The sequence below is a fragment of the Triticum aestivum genome, chromosome 5D (assembly GCF_018294505.1).
Source record: "Triticum aestivum cultivar Chinese Spring chromosome 5D, IWGSC CS RefSeq v2.1, whole genome shotgun sequence".
In the NCBI taxonomy this organism is placed as follows: Eukaryota; Viridiplantae; Streptophyta; class Magnoliopsida; order Poales; family Poaceae; genus Triticum; species Triticum aestivum.
The window spans coordinates 279,068,803-279,088,344 of record NC_057808.1 but is presented as its reverse complement, the minus strand read 5'-3'; the positions used below and the strand labels follow the sequence as shown (position 1 = coordinate 279,088,344).

At 44.9% G+C, this 19,542-nt stretch overlaps 1 protein-coding gene and 1 long non-coding RNA gene across 7 annotated transcripts; one reads left to right on the top strand and one right to left on the bottom strand.

The window, feature by feature from the left end:
• Window positions 1-3,966, top strand: LOC123120946 (uncharacterized). Of its 5 annotated transcripts, none has more exons than XR_006459600.1 (10): window positions 1-448; window positions 572-655; window positions 992-1,198; window positions 1,869-1,958; window positions 2,046-2,241; window positions 2,332-2,384; window positions 2,760-2,880; window positions 2,982-3,057; window positions 3,163-3,221; window positions 3,687-3,966. It is a non-coding gene; the product is annotated as an uncharacterized lncRNA (long non-coding RNA). The 5 variants fall into 5 exon arrangements; XR_006459597.1 differs by having other exon boundaries at window positions 1,627-1,958; XR_006459598.1 differs by having other exon boundaries at window positions 992-1,958; window positions 2,332-2,374.
• A 707-nt stretch (window positions 3,967-4,673) lies between these two features.
• LOC123120945 (protein NEDD1) lies at window positions 4,674-13,016 on the bottom strand. 2 transcript variants are annotated; one of them, XM_044540900.1, is made up of 10 exons: window positions 12,682-13,016; window positions 11,222-11,334; window positions 10,394-10,654; window positions 10,171-10,275; window positions 8,429-8,494; window positions 8,124-8,345; window positions 6,928-7,455; window positions 5,995-6,576; window positions 5,645-5,827; window positions 4,674-4,995 (listed from the first exon to the last, which is right to left on the bottom strand). In XM_044540900.1, exons 1-10 carry the CDS (start codon window positions 12,836-12,838, stop codon window positions 4,885-4,887), a joined length of 2,328 nt encoding a protein of 775 aa, XP_044396835.1. In that variant the 5' UTR covers window positions 12,839-13,016; the 3' UTR covers window positions 4,674-4,884. The 2 variants fall into 2 exon arrangements, with proteins under 2 accessions (XP_044396835.1, XP_044396836.1); XM_044540901.1 differs by having other exon boundaries at window positions 5,645-5,776.
• Window positions 13,017-19,542: the final 6,526 nt, after the last annotated feature.

The window sequence follows — 19,542 nt, the reverse complement described above, 5'->3', positions numbered from 1 at the left end:
CCGTCCCACTCGCCTCCCCCTCCTCGTCGCCCTCCTCTCTCTCTCTCGCTGACCCCTCTCTCCCCCCGTGCAAGCCAGCCCCGGATCTGGAGGAAGAGGAGAGATGCGGGCGCCTCCCGTCCCACTCGCCTCCCCCTCCTCGTCGCCCTCCTCTCTCTCTCTCTCGCTAACCCCTCTCTCCCCCCGTGCAAGCCAGCCCCGGATTTGGAGGAAGAGGAGAGATGCGGGATCTGGAGGAGGAAGAGGAGACCCGGGCGTCCCGGCGGTGGATCGACCGATGCCAGATCGGGCAGAGGTCGCCGCCGTGGGAGGAGCAGGAAAGGGTGAGGCCTGGGCTCCACCGGCAGCGCACGCTCTTTAGGCTGGTGCTAGGCTGCATCTTTTCCTGCCCCCGTTCTGGTGCCTCCTCCTACCCGCGTAAATGGCGAGCAGAGGGCGTGAGTACCAGGTGAGCTCTTCCTCCACACTGTTCCTCCATCCTGCAAGTGTGATTTCTTCTGTTTTCTATGAAGATCATTCACATCTATTTATTTTTGTTCCTCTCCCATCTTAATTTCTGATTTGATTCCAGAGTTTGGATGTGGATGTTACTTCAGGGAGGAAGTTGGTTACAATTTTCATTTGTATGATGCAGCAGTCACAAACTAATTTACATGTAAGTTTTCTTTCAATGATTGGTGAGTTACAGGTCAACCCTGTCTCACCTCACTAAATCTGGAACTCATGCTTTTTTCCTTGCTTGATATTAATTCTCGATATTCTTGGCACATCCTTACAGGGATATCATGTGCAATGTATGAGTTGCTTTGCTTCGGTTGAAGATATATGTGTGCATGTAGATATAATCTTACATGCGTTTTTAGTATGATATGAGCACTCTTTTGTTCTCTGGGTGTACATAGGTTGCAAGAATGAAAAGGCTTAGGGGATTATTGTAGAGTTTTGATTCACATGGATGCTCTATTCACGACTAATCTTTCTTTATTTGCAGAATTTGTTGGTGTTGCGGTCTCTCCCCATCTTAACATTGTCTTCCGCTGCAAGGAGAGGAAATTTGTGTATATCACACCTATCAGCTACATCCCATGGAGAGGAATTTTGTGTCAGGCATTGTCATTGGAGAAGCTTTCACAGGCATGGCCCTTCTTTCAGTTATAAGATTTACAGATATACTGATTCTAAAAGATTTGATTCACAGGTTAGTTCTAATGGAGCGACACGTATTGTGTTTGTGGTCTTCCAGTTTGCCTTTCTTCCATGCATCTGAAGGACTCATACTTCCATTTCCTCTTGCGAATTCATCCATCCATTCCTCTCCTTGCAGCTTTAAATTTGTGAAATCCAACGTATTTAGTTAAGAGAACATTTGCCACATAATTATGCTAATATTCTATGAATAATTGCACTTTTGTGGTTGTGCTAATAGTAATAGATGACTCTTAGCGACCCTGCGCATTCTCTAATTTTTCGTACATGAAAGTTTATTAAATGCATGCAGTGCTTTATCCTGATTTGCAAGAGGAACAACATGAAATTCCTATTTCACATAAGTGAAGAAAATCTATAACACTGATTGTTATAGTTGGTGGTCTGGCGATTCCAGTTTATTTCTCTAATTTGATGTAGGAAATGGATTGTAAATTGCAAGTGAGTTGGGGCTTCTGATTGGACCTTGTGGTGGTTGGATCTGCTGACAGATAGGGAGAAGCATGATATGTTGCTACTGCTGCACCTATTATTTGATTTCTCTCAATTTGCAAGAGGAACAACATGAAATTCCTATTTCACATAAGTGAAGAAAATCTATAACACTGATTGTTATAGTTGGTGGTCCGGTGATTCCAGTTTATTTCTCTAATTTGATGTAGGAAATGGATTGTAAATTGCAAGTGAGTTGGGGCTTCTGATTGGACCTTGTGGTGATTGGATCTGCTGACAGATAGGGAGAAGCATGATAGGTTGCTACTGCTGCACCTATTATTTGATTTCTCTCAATGTTTCAATCAATTTATCTAAAGCATGATTTTAATATGCAATTTTATCAGTCCGAGATTACCTGAATGATTCGTGGAAATTAGAATGTGGGGATCTCAAAGAATGTTTCACAAGAAAAACAAATATTGGCCATTTCCAAACTTGCTCGGTGGTCGAGGTACTATAGAGGACATCAGTAGAATGAAAGCAAGAGCAACCTGACAACATTATTGATAGTCAACTTCCATTATCAGCAGCTTCACACGTGTATGTATTCTTTTGTTCATTTTCATCTTTATGGTATTTTCTTACTTCCCCTTGTTGGGATTCTTGACAGATCAAGAATTGTTGATGCAGGTATATCTTTCTTTTGGAAATGGAAGTTGTTGTTTCTTCCCAGGTGAGCTGAGGTGATAACTGAACTCTCTTCTTGCACTAGCAATCCATCTATTTTGATTTCATGATCATGGTTCTCCCGTCATGCTCTTATGATTTTATACATGCCAACAAGCATCCACGCGATTTGTTCTTTACTTCTGCACATATTACCATGATTTCCCACAAAAATACACACGCCGCGGCAAGCCGCGGCAATCATGTTCTCAAGTTTTAAAGCGTATAAGATAAGAGCATGTATCTTAGTTATTTTGGCACTGCCATCCTTTACATTATAGGGTGTCTACATATGCAAATTTGCAAGTTAAATTTACCACACCTTTGAAACCTGCAGTTGTTTACTATTCTCTTAAATCTTTAAACTATGTGCTCCATTCCTTTAATTTCAGAACTAGGAAGGTGCGGATAATAAGAGTTGTTGACAGAGGCAACCTGCACATGTGTAAACAGTGGCTATGGTGGCTCAAAGGGAAGCAGCGGCCGCTCCATGGAAACACGCAACTTAGTGATGTACTTTTTGTTTCTAGATTTTGTTCACTCTCATTAAATTTAAACAAGAAAATCCACTACCCTGCAAAAAGTTCTTCCAACAAATATTTTTGTGTGTGCAGCTAAGATCAATCTTCCTATTCATTCATTGCACGCTGTTATTCTGCAGGACCGGCGAAGTGCAAGGTCATGTACAAGGTGGGGGTTGATTGTCCCAGTTTTCTCTTTTGGTGTCTTGATTCTGTTTCTTCCTGGTTTGCACAAGATTCACTTATGAAATTGATTTTCTTGCCAACTTTTCAGGGATAAGCTGGTCAATGAAGGAAATTCTAAAAGAAAGCGACTACAAGCAACATTTGAAGGTACAACTTGTATTATGTTACTTCAGAAATTAATATCATGGTCTGTTATTGAGAATCACGAGTTTCTTGACAATGAGACTCATTACATTTTCTTTTCATAAAAAAATCCTTGGAAGAGATTGTAAAGTTTAACGAGCATGTCCCTTTTACATCTCTTTACAGTGTGTTTTCTTTTGGTTTCACAACATTTTAAGTTTTATATTTTTTTACAGGCTGTGTATAGAGTAGGAGGTATTGATGATGAAATATGAATGTCCCTTGTTCTTGTCTGCTCCTGATCACAGTAGACTTGTCTGATGTGCTCTAGATCCTTTCTCTTTTTTCATTAAATGATTATGTGACTGAGGAGAGCATGTTCTTAATTAGGTTGCCATTGTGAAACTTGTTTTCGGTTTTTTTATTGTATAATACAGAGCTTCCAAATGGTTTAATCCTAGATATAAGTTACCAATTTTCGGTGTGTAGTGAGCTGGGAGCCGGGGTCATCCTTCTCACCACCAGTCGAACATACTACTTCAGCCACCATGTTGAGCGATATAAAAGTGTTCTCTATTTCAGAGAGCAACAACACGAGATTGTGCCCCCTCTTGCTCCAGGTGCATGTTGCTGTAATTAGTATCAACAGATTAAATCATGGACCATGTCTCTGTTTCATACCACCTCTGTTCATAAATAGATAGCTTCCTAGAGATTGTGCAGTCCTAAGGCCATCCACACTATTGCCCGTTAAAGCGTATTGAGTGCATCAAGCCTAATTTTCTATTGGATAGATTTTGTTCTGTAATCTATTAGTGTTAGAACAATACAAATTTTCCTATTTTGCGGAAACTAACTTAGTGCTTCCTTCTTTCGGGTTTGAAATTCAGCAATTCTTTTCCTTAATCGCAAACTGAATTGTTCGTCGTTGCTATTTGGTTTCCCTTCTGTCTGGCATATTGATGATTTGATCCGCATTCAAGAAAGAAATATTCCATGCAAGCCTCCAGCCTAAGTAAAGAAATTTATTTGCTTGCCATTTGAATAAAAAATTTGAGCACGACATTACAAATGAGAAAAAAAATATTTGTATGCAGATCCACGACACTTTGCAAAAGAGTATACATCAACATTGTCTACTAGAAAAAAAACAAAGTAGTCTCGTTTAGTTCTTGCTTCAAATTTGTCTCGCGCGCCAAATGGCGCGACAGGTCATCTAGTTGTATATAAAGGCTTCTCTAGTTCGGATGATTTCAGCAAGGGCCTCTTTGATTCTCATGAATTATAAACTAAGGATTAGAGCAGCATGTCTTTTCAATACTACATAATTAGTTTGGACAATTGATTGTGCACAAGAAAAACAGAGGATATTCACAAGAGGTTAGAGTGGATGAAAACTTTCCTATGAAAACCAGTACATATGAATTCTAAGGGGAAAATAATCCTATGGATATGCAAGCAAGCAAACATAAAACAAAAGATAAACAACATGCTTCTAAATTGAAAGATGCTATGTACAACCGTGTCGAAAATGAATTTCCTGAACTAGACAAACTTGCTCCAAAAAGAATTAACTAAACAAACACCAAATATAAGAATCAATCGCCGTCGCCAACGCCAAGCCATTCCCGGAATCCAGCGAGGATTGCAATCTTCCACATGTCAAATTGAACACCAAAACTACAAATCAGAGAAGCTGATGTCGGAGCTGCTGGTTTTCCCTTCTCAGTTGCTGCACTTCCTTGGTCAGGCCTTCCAGCTTCTCCAGGACCAAGTTCATAACGCCAGACGTTTCCATCTGCTTGTTGCAGAAAAGGTCATTATGTTAAATACATGTACTAAACGTAACTAGCACAACTGAAAACCACACGGATAAACAATCTAATAGATTCTCCATCCCATGGGCTGAGCTGAACTGGTAGTAACAATTGTGTCAAAAGGAACATAAGCACCAAATAATAGCAAGATGCATTAAATGGAAGGCAATTGGTAGAACGATAAACACAAGCGAGCTTATCACTTGCATAGTGGACTCTTGCCACCAGCTGGCCAAACTTCCAAATACACAAACGTTCAGTTTGCCTAGGTCAAGAAAAGGATGCATGCCATACCAGCAACTCGGAGTATACTATGTCAAAAATCCTGTTTTGGCTAACTACATATAGGTGATTTTGAGATAATACCAAGAGCTGCATGTGTTAGCCAAGTTGTCATGTTGAACGCTGATGTTTCGAATTACATTTACTAACAGGTGATAATGGTGATACATGGCCTGATACAGCTAGATACCATTAGCAAGGACAGTCGTGTATGCAACAACAACAACAAACAACGATAATTTCTGGCAAGTAAACCATAACAAAAGAAATATAGGTGCTTGCAATTGACAACAAGAAAGAACTAGGCCACAAAGCAACTACACAAAACAGAACCTACAGTTTTCTTACCTCCTGCATGTGAAACTGTCTTAGAAGTTCAATGTGGAGATTTCTCACATCCTCATGTATAGACTTGTGAACCGATCCTAGAGATTCCTCGAGCATGCGCTGAACATACTGAAGGGAGAACGAAGAAGCTCCCTGTTGATCAGCTGACGAACCTGAGGTTGGCAATTGTGGTGGCACTACCCCCTAATAAAATTGCATATGGACACTCCATTAGTAAATACTCCCTCCGTTCCATATTACTCGTCGCTGATTTAGTACAACTTTGTACTAAATCAGCGACGAGTAATATGGAACGGAGGGAGTAGTTGTGTTTACATTTTTAAGTCGAAAAATTAACAAATAATTCTTACGTTGCTTGCTAGAAGGCTTCCAGACGAAGAGGTCATTGGTGCCTCCTGTCTTGATAATAGACTAGTAAGCAGTTCATCTTTTGTTTCTGCTCCAGTCTTCTTTGATTTTGGTGAACCAAATGCTGAAGCTAATCCTTCACTAAAAACAGAGGATGTGCTCAATCTATCAGTCAAAGTTGACGGTTTCCATGCGGATTTGGAAGGTGCTGCTCCTGGTAAATCAGAATTCACCGATGGCAGAGTCTTGGACATGAAGGATGAGGAAACTGAAGTCTGTAGGCTGGCAGATGATGTCTCGAGGGAAGACTGCGTATTGCTCAAGATGCCCTTGTTTTGTAAGTTCATTAAAATGTTACTTGTCAGAGAACCTTTCAATGAGAGACTGGTGGATGAAGCTGAATCCTGTAAACCTGCAAACGCCAAACTGCCAGTCTGAAAGGCTGATTGCCCAAAGCGTGAGATTTGTTGACGATGTGTCAGCCTGTCGGGCAATGCATTTCCAGTTGATGATTCTGGTGGGGAGATAGATGGTTCACTCTTCCATGATGGCACGGGTGAGCTACTCGCAGATGAGGCGCCATCCTGCAGAACAAAGTTAAGAAGGCTCAATTGGCATCCTGAGATGACAGAGAACAGAGACAGTAAAAATAATACGAAAACACAAAAAATCTGATGTCAGATTTTTAGGCATGGCAAATCTGACGTTTTTCATGGCAGTTTATATTGGCGCAATGATGGCAAATGTAGCTTGCAAGCACGGCAATTTTCTGACAAAACTGAACTGAGGCGGATTTGCCATGCTCGCCAACTGAACTTGCCATCCTCGGAGACCATAATTTGTCATGAAAAACGTTCGATTTACCATGGTCAAAAATCTGACATCAGATTTGTAGTGGAGTCCAAACAATAATAGGTTTTCCAGAAGAAAGAAACCTGTCTTGAAACGGAATTAGACCTCCAGTCCGAGATTGGATGTGGCTCACTGTTCCCTTCCATATACTGGAACTTCCTAGTTGCTAATAACTTCTTATCTCCAGATTTATCATCTTTTTTTGTTTCATCACTCCCCTGCTCATCCCACCAGCTGTTGCTGGATGGTGTGAAAGGCTGGACATCAACAAGTGGAGAAAATACATCCATATCATCCTTTATACTGAAGTTGCCACGAGGAGCCTGTAGCTTTGATAATGGCCCACCAGACAATGGACGGGCCCTATATGGAGTTTCCTCTGCAGTAGAAGACTTTGAAGTGGAAAGAAATCCACTTGTGTTCCCTGTCAAAGAAGAGCGAAGACTCGTAATGCCTGCTCCAGATGGAAAAGTTGAAGGTGTTGCTGAAGGCAAAGGATCTGGCATAAGAATAGAATCTTCACTAGTTCCCCCCAGAAGGGCAACTTCTGAGGAACTGTTCTCGCTAACAATGACAGGTTTTGACCGTTGCCAGCATAAACTTGTCACAGCCTGGCAAGCAATGTAAATTCGAAAATGTTAAACAACTCAAGAGAGCAGATATAATGGAACTTGTTAAACAGTTATACATCAAAGCCCATGGCAGTCTTTTAACCTTGTTTAACTAGGAGGTTATCAAATTTCACAAACAGGGACTCTGCAAAGTGCACAAATTTCTGTGCAAGCATAACAAAATTACAAAATATATGAAAGTCACTAATACTATTCCCAACATTGAGCGCACAAGAACAAAATAGCGAATTGATTTGCGAAACATGTTTTACAGATTTACATACAATATGAGAGTTCGAAATAACATTTAAGCATAGACTAAGAAGTAGAAATACCATTGTTAATATTCAGTATTAAATTTGACCAGCAACATTGTTCATACAGTTCCATCTCCATGCAGGTTTCTATTTTCAAAAGGAATGAATAATTTGTTCTCGTATTATGGTGCAGTATAAGCTATAACCAGAGGCAGCGCTTTTTTTAATCATCTGCGCTGAACTAATAAAATATATTGAACAGTGGTAGTTGGCATACTTTTATACAAGTGGAAGTGTTGCACTAATATGTGTACATATTAATATACAAACCACCAGAGAACATCATTATTTCTATGTCAACAATAAATCGCAGGGCACCAATGAGGAAAAGAGAGATGTAAGGTTCCCCACCTCTGAGCTATTGTACGCACGAAGAATTGTCAATGGCTGGGGTTTGCCCCGAACATCATAGAATACCACACGCCCACTGTTTGTGCCAGCTGCCAATATTGTGCCATCATCATTATATGCCAATGATGAGAAAGGGGCATCATGAGGAATAGTGTGTGTCGCTCTTCTTGATGCAGAATCAAGTGTGTATAGCTTCTTATCGAGGCCAACTGTAGCAATTATCTAAAAGAACCAAATATGATAAAGATTATTTGTGCCCAGTAAAAAATCAAACATCAAACGCCAAGCATAATACTAAAATAAACCTTGTCACTGGAGGGTGAGATACAAACACCACTTGTGGGTGCAGAATGTTGCTTTAGCCATGAGACCTGCATAAGGCATTAGTCGATTCAAGAGTAGCATTGAAGAAAGCACAAATACACCATGATAAATCTGGGTTAACACATCAAGTCATAAACAGCAAGGGCAGTTCACATAACTGATCTCAACCTTTTACACTAATCAGTGAACCAGCAATTGTATGAATCTTAGAGCATCTCTAGTAGATGCCCTAAACTTAATCCCTCAAACCTTCTCCCTATCCCAAAAAGTCAAAAAAAAGAGGGATTAAACTTTTTCTCAGCTAGCAGATGCCCTAAACTTAATCCCCTAATAAAGCCGATATTTGGTTCAAACATTTCATCAAACACCTTCAATATACACTCACACAGTCTGACTTTTTGCACATAATGGCACGTGGGGTTCCAACTATCTAAAACTGTCATAGGCCTAACATCGATCTGCATTGGATAGCAACAATAAAAACAGTAGCACATTAAATTGTTCAAAAGTGTCTAAATATTTCCCCAGCAGTAGTACACAGCAGCAGCACAAAATCAATCAATGACATCTTCTCCTCTCAATCTTCAGAACGCGTTGCCCCTCTGTTATCCTCTCAATCAACGCACACAGCAGCTAGCTAGCCGGCAGTCCAAATTAACCAGTCGCTAGCTAGCTGAAGGACGCTGACCTGAAGGAGGTGAGAAGGCAGGTGTTGATCCAGGCCTGCTCGTACACCACCGTCGCTAGCTAACCGCAGCCTGCCATCGCCCACCAGGCCAACGTGCCACGCGACCGTCCACCGGCCAAGCTCCTGGATGCGCGCGTCCTCCACGTCCGGGATGGGGAACCACCCGTCAGGCATCCAGACGGCAGTTAGCGGGAGCCCGGGAGATTTCTGGAGTGTGACGGACGGCGGCGGCGATGCACTTGGTGTGGTCGGACTCGAGGTCGAACCGGAGGGCGCGCGCTGCCAGAGAGGCCACGAAGAGGACGGCCAAGAGGAGGAGCGTGGAGGGGGGCAGCTATCTGGGGGCAGAGGATCAGGCTCACACGGTCAACGACAGTCAGCAGGAGCCGGGGAGATACCCAGAGTGCGACGGACGGCAGCACGGGAGGGGGCGCGACGCGAGCGCGGCGCACAGCGTGTGTGCGAGCTCTAGCGAGCGCCGGCGGCCATGGCGGAGTTGTGGGAGCTAATCCACTTGAGCAAGCAGTTTTACTAATGCCAATCAACAAATAGTGAATCTTGATCTCAGCTTCCCTAAATACTACAAAAATCCTTGGTGTATCTGCATCAGTTTTGTTCAATCTAACTTGTCAAACTTGAAACTTCAAATGAAGCTCCTGTCGGAAGTTTCTCGAAGAAATGAAGAGAATCTCAGATAAGGCGATACGGCAACATAACTTTCATATCAAAATCATCGTCACAAAGGGACAGACTGCAAAGGAAGCTGAGGATGAAATGCACGTTCATTGTTCTGCAGAAAAAGATGATTGGAGTGCAAGAAAGGATAATGATCTATAATACACGTTGTTGGCAAGCATACATTCAAAGTTTAGAGAGGTATTGAAACTCAACTTTCCTTTTCACATATCAATTTGCTATCTCAATTCTGCATTCTACTTTCGCATTAAATACAACAAAATGGCAACACCCATGTCATAGGGTGAACACTAGAATAACAGGTGGAACCTAACTAGTTACCAAGGCAATATTATTTACCTTTGGAGTCCTCGCGGTTGTATCCCAAAGATGCACAGAACCATCATCGCCTGCTGTCGCCAATATATGCCTACTATTATGTGAATAATCGAGCACTCTCAAAACCTGGCCTTGCAGAAAAAAATAAAAGAAAGCTCATAAAGTCAGAATCAAAATTTCCAGAATTCCAGTAAAGCTAGAGCATACTGTGAGGCATTGTCATTTACAAAAAAAAATATATTACCTGTCCATTTGGATCACTAAGTTCAGCAGCACGTGCTCCAGAAGCAAGATTGTGAAGAATAAGGTCGCCCTTCATGCTTATTGATGCCAAATGTTCATCTTTGCAGTTATACATTACACCAGTAATGGTGTCAGTGTGACCACTTAGCCATTTGATACATCTCTTCCGCTGCAAATCCCATATCCTAACAATATGGCCACTCCCACCAGAACAAAGATATCGAGAACCTTTGTTGCTAAAACTGATGGAATATATGGATTCCTGCCAAGAAAATACAATTTGTTGTGTTCAGCCCCAGCTTATATATAGGAAATAATATATTCGAGATGTCATCGGCCGATTGTCTAGTACGGAAAGGCAGCTGTTACATATCATGGGGTTTGAAAAATAAGTGAAAGCCCAATTGCCGTATTTCAAGTTAGAGAGCAAGATAAAGCCGTTTTTGTAGAGTAAAGAGGCAAAAAAATAAAAAGAAACAAGCATGCTTTTAAACTTACATCATGGGTATAATAGAACAAGCAAGTAACAGAAACGATGCTATAAAAGGTATCACTGTAAGTCTGGTTGTTGCATTGCTGCCAGAGCAAACAATATTAGGTACACCTTTTAGTTGTATTACCAAACTGCTCATTTGAAGCGGCGACGAGATACCTATGCAACAACATCAATGGACAGGCAACTGAAACTGCAGGCCTGTCATACAAATAAATGACAGACGAAAATTGGAACTGCTACTCGAACTAGCAACAGAATGTTACATGAAAATGACTACCACACATATCTGACAGTTAAAGATGTGAGCACAAAATCATAAGAATGCACTGATACCTCAATGTCATCCCCACGATCAACAGTTGATGTCGGTAGCTGTCCTACATTTTGACCCTTTTTATGCCACAATGAGATCTTTTTATCATCCCCAGCACTTGCTACGATTAGATCTGCAGGTTTAATACGGCAATGAGTTGGTGTTATTACTTAGATTCATTATGCAATTAGATTATGGAACCATTTCATTAAGATAATAAGTTTAAACTACTTGTAAGAAAACCTAGTTAATTCAGGAAACACATCATTAGACTCAAGAGTGACATAACAAACATTGCACTAAGATTAAATACAAGAACAGCGTTATAACTTTATAGATATCATGTTTTCCCTAATATGCATTATGTATACTTCATTGAGATTTTAATACAAAACCAAACAAGGGCATGAAGAAAGCACACCGCATCTTGCCAACCTCCTAGTACAACAACAACAACAACAACAAAAACTAAGCCTACAGAACATGAAAATTGATCATGGGAAGACTGGAAGTTAAAATTTTAGTTCGATTGCTCGAGGTTGTACTACAAGTCATGCCACTTGACTAAATAAATAATTGGCAAAATCAACAATGCAAGGAATAGCCTTCCTAAGGAACAGATAATATGCTATTTCAAGGCCCTATCTGGGGAAAGTCCAAAATCATCTAAAAAAGATGTGGAAACTCCTCAAATGTGTCTTCTAGGGTTCCACGTACAAGGAAGGTGAAGAACCTCTCCACTACCTTTTTTACAGAAGCTAGCTTCTGTAGGATGATATCCCTCTCAAACAGGACCTAGGAATTACAAGGAGCTATTATAAGAATTGCATTGCTAAGAAACCAGCAATCATGATCACAACCCAAATTCATGTGCATAGAAATGCAAAATGCAAGGTCCATGGAACAAGGCACGTGAAATGAAACTGCAGACTAGCTCATCACTAGAACAGAAAATAATGGTTGCATAATCACTATAATCATGCACCAGTAGGCAGCTGATAGTAATGGAGTGTGTAATTAAATATAATAATACTCGGAAAAAAATATCATGGGGTGCAACAGTACTGATACTATTTCTTCGTCAGTTATTGTCTTTGAGCAAACAGAGCTCTTACAAACTACGTACAAAATTACTGTTGGCAAACCGAGTAGATCCATCCATCAATGTTGATATCTCCAAAAGACCTCTTGTTTATTCCGCCCACATACCGTTAGTAAGCATAGCTATATGAGCTACATTTTGATCCTGCGTCTCTAGGATGAGAAATTTAGACAAATAACTTAAATACTGTCCCAGAAGATTGAAAACTCGGTGACAACGCTAGAGACTGATGGCACGTCAGACGACGACAAAAGGATCGAAGCTCTACTCGCAAACGGAGATCCTCGCGTAGACGCAAAGCAGGCGAATTGGGGAGATCTGAGAACGGGGGTGAGAGAGGGCAGCGAGCGAGCTGGGGGGAGGGAGATGGTTACTGACTGGTGTGGTTCCACTTGACGGCGTTGACGGGGTGGCCGGGAGCGGGGGAGTAGGCGAGGACGCAGGGGTCGCCGGACTCCACCGTGACGTCGAAGAGCTTCACCGTGTCGCCGCCGCACGTGGCGAGCAGCGGCGCCGCCGGATCCACGAACCCCATCGGATCCGGGCCCCGAGCTGGACGAGGGACGGCGGCGGCTTGCGGATTTCGTTAGGGTTTGGGCCCGTGGCCGGCTCCCGTGGGGGTTTGGCGCTGGTGGGTGCGGCTGCGGCGGAGGAGGAGGAAATTTGAAATTGAAATTGTTTTTGCTGGATTGAACTGAACCGGTTGGTGACGTTGGGGCCGGCTCTCGCTAGTGTGCATTCCAAGGTTCCCCTGCTGGCTGCCACGCTGGAGGCGGCCGGTTCTTTCGACAAGTTTTGTTTGGGTCTGTTTGGATTGATGGGTTTTTCTACAAAATACACCCAAAGCGCATATTAGATCTGATAATTATTAAGAAAAACAGTAGCTAATTACAATACAAAGACAATTTGACACAAAATGATCAATAAAAAATTTACATCGAAAATTATGCTGGTCATCTTCTGCCTTCGATAGTACGTTGCCCATCGAAAATTGAAAATTGCACTGAACCGGCAGCAAAGAAAATGGACACATGTAAACGTCCTTGTTATACCAGGCTTTGAAGACCACATTAGTCACTTGTCGCTTTAAGCGAGATCTAGAAATCGTTGAAGGGACACTGGCTGAGGCATCAACCCACGCAATCTTACCCTTCTTCATCACCAGTTCAAAGAGTGGAAGACGAAGCTGCCGACCTCTTCAATCCTCTTCGAGTAGCAGCTCCGCCTCTAGCGCACCGCCTCCGCCAACATCAACAACTCTTCCTCTGCCTCGCCTCTACATAGCAATAATACTCCCTCCGGCAGCGACACCTCCGTGAGCAACAGAATCTCCTTCAACACCACCACCTCAGTGAGAGGCAACGCCTCCTCTGGTGCAAAACCACATCAAATAATAAAAGCGTCGAAGGGCATCGGCGCCCGTCCACGGTGAATGGAGGAGGCGACTCAGGCCCGTCGCGTCATGCCCGTGTACGATAAAATGACGGAAGCCGCCATGGATGTCGCATGTCGGATCCAATCCGTCTGCCTGCTTCTCCACCTCTCGCACGGCGACCAAGGGGATCACCACCGACGTTGTCGATGTGGTGTGTGAGATCCTCCTCCTCTCGCACAACAACAAAGAGGAATGTCACCGACCGTCGCGAGCAGCACCGCGCGCTGTTGCGACAGCTACCGTGTCGGGGATATATCCCGCGGTATGACCCGACCGGAATTGGCGACTCACTGGTGACCCGCCCGGAGCTTGGCAATTCACAGATAACCTGCCCGATCTTGGCGACTCATTAGTAACCCGGCGGCCGGGTCAGATGGACAACAAGGCCCAAAGCCCAGAAGGCCGGCTCACGTTATGATGGGCCGGATTAAGAGGAAAGGGATGGCGAATATTTCCTTTATGAGGAAGTAAGACCCGGACTTGTGATCAACTTGTAAGAGAAGATAGACTAGTCCTAGTCCTACTAGGACTCCACATGTAACCCGCCCCTCTAACTTATATAAGGAGGGGCAGGGCACTCCAAAGAGGGACAAGCAAGAAGAAACAATCTCTAGGGCTAGACACAACTAGGAGAGCCGGTTTACGGCGACTCCCTCATGAGCATAATGAGACCTAACCACAAACAGCATGTAGGGCTATTACCGGATGATGTTTCCCGGGGCCGAAGCTGTCTAAATCCTTGTCTTGTGTGTTGATCCGCCTTGCGTCTCTCGATTCCGACCAACCCCTTCAAGCTACCGCATAGATGCGTTGGCCTCACGTCTAAGTCCTCACACTAGGACATCTGCCGTGATAAATCCACGACAGTTGGCGCCCACCGTGGGGCTCGCGCACGGTGGTGATGAGTTCTTGGAGGGGGCTTTTCAGGGATCGTGAAGCTCGCGATTAATCGGATAAAAAAAGCGCCACGGAAAAGCGCGCAGGATAACCCGGCAAGCCTCAGACAGAGCCGGTAAATTCATCGTTACCAGTATCATGGTCAACCTCGGAGCTAGTAGTGCGAAGAGAGATTTAGGGTTGCGCGTGTGGCCGCACGCAACCAGACGATCCGTCCGGATCGATTCCCGCTGCGCTGTTCTACAAAGTCGCCAAGACCAACAGGAAGATTCCCTTTGCACCGTTGCAGGAATCCACCGAAGGCGTCCCGTTTTCCGGATCGGAAGTAAACGTCGCTGCAGCCGTGCACGGACAATCAAGAAAATACGGCCACTTCTTGCCATCTACGGACAAATATGCAAGACCCCAATTACTGCTGCTACTGATACATGTCAAATCAGAAAGCTCTCCCAAAAGGAATCATCCATAGTTTGCGACGTGCAGACCGGGTCAAATCCAAGGAAACAACATATACTACTTCAACTAGCATTGCAGGCGCACAAACTGACTAGGATGGTACATTGGATAATTTTGGACGGGCAGAGTCCAGGTAACGTTTCCATCGATTGGATTAAAAAAAAAAGAAGGCCACGACTTGGAGGAAGACACATCTGTTGTCCGGGCGAATCCGGTGACATCCCTCTAAGTATTTTTTAGCATATATTTATTTTTGTCAAAAAACAATTACTTTGGTCTGTATATTTTTATGTGCAGCAAAGGTGGTGCCGTGTTGTGCCTCTGAAGTGTACGTCAGCACCATCACGCACCGACGTCTGCGCCCGCTTACTGATGGAACAGGTGTGCATAAATCGCCACCTGTGCAGCTTAATTTACATCAACCTGCCGGAGCCGCGTTGAGCCGCCCTTGCCGCTTTGAGCCGCCGGGGTTTGTAACGCCCGGATAATTAAGCTACAGTAATCCTCTGCTAATGATGCCACGTCACTACGACTACTTTTGTTACTCGCGTTGTTTCGAAACCGGTTCAAATTCAAATTTCAAATACAAGTCAAATAATTAAATTATTCAGAAGGTAAAATAAAAATGTTGGTTTTATTGTAAATAATCACTAAGTAATTTTTAACTAAGAAAAAAATCGTTTGAGGTAATTAGGTGCTCCTGACCTATTTAAAACAGGACCAAAACAGCCCCATATAGCTCATTTCTATTAAAAATAAAATCCTGCGAAGTCTTTTAAATATCAAACCATTTGTGCAGACCAAGTATAGTACCTAGTATTTTTGGGCCAAATTTCTTATTTAACTAAAGTCATTTGGTCTTACAAATAGATCTCTAACAGAGTAAAAAAAGGACTAAAGAAAGGAAGGCAATATGTAACATAACACTGTGCACTCGGCCTGCTCGCTGCAGGAGCCGGCCCAGCCCAGCCGACATCTCCTTCTACCTCCTGTTCACCCTCGTGCCGTGGACGCAGGGCGTGCGTCCGTGACCAGGATCGCCACACGCCGTCCATCCATTGCTTCCTGGCGTCTACTAGACCCCCTCGCTCGTTCGCGCAAACCCTAGCCCACCGTTTTCCCCTCTCCATCCCTCGTTCTCTCCCTCTGCATCTCGCCGACGCTGCCGTCGCCGTGCACCGCTCGATCCCGTGGGCACTGGCACCCCCGAGCACCGAGACCTTGACTACGAGGTGCACCGCACACTGTTTCTTCCTCATGGACCACCAGCTGGAGTCGGGAAGCTCTCCTCCGCCGGATCGCCTCGCTCCACCATCATCGGCATCGCCACTACCGCTGCCTCGACCCGCAACTCCGGCGCCCCCGCGACCTCTCCAAGCACGCCCCGACCTCATTGTGAGCCCCCCCGACCGATTCCCCTCTTTTCCCCCTCGTATCCATCGCCGTAGACGTCGCACATCACACGGCCGGACTCACTGGAGCTCGTGCTCACAGCCGTTGAGTGCACCCTGACCGTCTCACGCTTGCGTCGCCCGCGCCGGCAACCCCCTCCTTGCGCGCGCACCGCAAGCCGCCGGCCCGCGCGTGGCCGTCCCTCCCGTTGCTGCCCCGCTAACTGCTGCTGCCGCTGCCACCCGCGCCTCGCCTCGCCGTGCTTCCTGTTGCTTGTCGCCGCCCGTTGCTGCGTGCGCTCGCAGCTGCTCCCACCTTGCTACTTCTGCTGTTGATTCGCTGCTGCTGCTTCCAAGTTTGCTCTGCTCCTTGCCGCTACTGCTCTCTGCTCCTTGTCGCTGCTGCTCCCTCCTCCTCCTTGTAGCGTTGCTGCTTTGCTGCTACTACTGCCTACTGTTGTTGCTGCTCTGTAGTACTCATGCCGCTGTTACTGCTGGTGGCCGTGGCCACGACCATAGCCACGGCCATGGTCGTGTGTGTGTTCGTGTGTATGCACGGCTGTGCCATGACCGACCCTTATTTTTAATTAGGCTAGGCTTAGTTAGTAGTACTAGCTTAGTGCTAAGTTAGTCTAGTAGTAGATGACATGTAGGTCCCCATTAAATAAGTTAGGTTTATTTATTTGTTTAGGTAAATAGTCTAACATGTGGGCCACATCTGCCCTTTTGACTAGTCAAGTTGACTTGGTCAATTCGGATTAAACTAGATATAATAATTTCATAATATTGTTTAAAACTTTAGAAAATATTTTAAAATAATCCGTAGATTAGATGAAAATGTTTTATATATGAAAGTTGCTCAGAACGACGAGACGAATCTGAACACGCGGTCCGTTTACCTGTCAGATGCCTCTAACTATATGAACACGGAATATTCCCCCTCCGGTCATCTGTCTGACACAGGTCCGGAACCGGGAAAACATTCCCGGTTGAATTCCCCCTTCACCTATGTCGTGTAGCCATACGTTAGTTCACCCCTAACACCGCGTATTACCATGTTATGCTTTGTGATGCTATGTTTGCTTTACATTTATTGTTCTTCCCCCTCTTCTCTTCGGTAGACCCCGAGACCGATGCTGCCCCTGTGTTCGACTACGTCACCGACGACCCTCCTTCTCGTCTGAGCAACCAGGCAAGCCCCCCCTTTGATCATCCCGATATCGCCCATTCCATTCTCTCATGCTTGCATTAGATTTTGCTACTGTAATTGATTGCTCCTATTCTGATGCATAGCCTGCTTTTGTAACCTGCTTATTGTTACCTACCTGCTTATCCTAAACTTCTTAGTATAGGTTGGTTAGTGATCCATCAGTGACCCCCCACCTGGTCCTTGTTGCCCCTGCTTCATCATCGACTACTCGATCAACGTGATCGACGACCAGAGCCCGACACCTCACATCACATCACTTCCCCTTAGTTGCTCGACACTACTGGGATACTATCGAGTGCCGAGGGTGAGGCCTCATCAGCACTTCTAATGTTAACCCACTAGTGTAGTTATTCGGTCGTGGTCATCGAGGGTGATTCCGCCTTAACCACTTCCGATACGACTCTGTCGTGCAACCCCTCAAGTGTGAACCTCGAGGGTGGTCCCTCTTACGTTCACCTTGATGATTACATCGAGTGGAATTCACCGGGGGTGATTCCTCGGGTTTTCCCCTTGATGTTTGGACACACGGTTACTATGGTTACTATGACTTTACACTGAACCATGTTACTAAAGACGGGTCGACCCTGAGGGGTACCCGCGCGAGCATAATTGCGAGTGATGTGGAGTCGGGTTGACCTGGAAGGTGCCCGCGAGATAATTACGAGGCGTGGCCGGGCATTCCTAGCCCTTGCCGCAAGTCCTCGAGACGGGGCGACGGGGTCACATCTTTCGTGAGTCTCTACTTGTTACCGCGCGTTCCTAATCCACTATGATTTGGATATTTGATCCGAGGGGCCTCTGGCCTGATAGCACTAACCATCACGTGGGCATAGTATGGGCGTTCTACGTCGTATGCATCAGCCGAAGCTTAATAGACGTCATGCGACTGAGCGGCGCGCGCCGGGTTGGACTGGTAAGCTCCCGCCTTTTTTAAGGAGGTAGCTAGGTCTGCTCACCGGCCGCCCACGCAACGTGCAGGAGTTCCCGGGGCGATTGCCCATGACCCCTGGGGGCATAGGTTTAGTCCGGCGTGCTGACCTCTCTATTAAGCCTAGGTCGGGTTGCGGCGTATTGTTTGGCCGAGGCCGGGCATGACCCAGGGAAGTGTGTCCGGCTGGAGTTAATCGAGCGTGGTGGGTAAGTTGGTGCACCCCTGCAGGGAAGAAAACATCTATCGATAGCCTGTCCTACGGTAACGGACACTTGGAGTTGTATCCCGATCGATACAACTAGAACTGGATACTTGAGATGAGACTTGGATATGAGGTGATAAATGGATAGTATGGCTCTGGGATTGCTTTCTCGCAGGGAGTCGAGAAAGGATCTCTGGCCAAGGTTGATAACACTTCTACTACTTTACTTTATGCTACTCTACTCCCTCCTGTTGCTGCAAGATGGTGGTTTCCAGAAGATGCTAGTCTTCGATAGGACTAGGCTCTCCCCTCTATTCTGGCATTTCTGCAGCCCAGTCCATATATACAGCCTTCCATTGATAATGTTGCATATGTAGTGTAGATTCTTGCTTCCGAGTACTTTGGATGAGTACTCACGGTTGCTTTGCTCCCCCCTTTTCCCCCTTTCTTCTTCTTTCCGGTTGATGCAACCAGATGTCGGAGCCCAGGAGCCAGATGCCACCGCCGATGCCTGCTACTACGTGGAGACCGCCGACGACCAGGAGTAGTTAGGAGGCTCCCAGGTAGGAGGCCTTGCCTTTTCGATCGTTGTTGCTTTTGTGCTAGCCTTCTTAAGGCAAACTTGTCTAACTCATGTCCGTACTCAGATATTGTTGCTTCCGCTGACTCTTGTGTATTCGAGCTTATGTATTCGAGCTCTCGAGGCCCCTGGCTTGT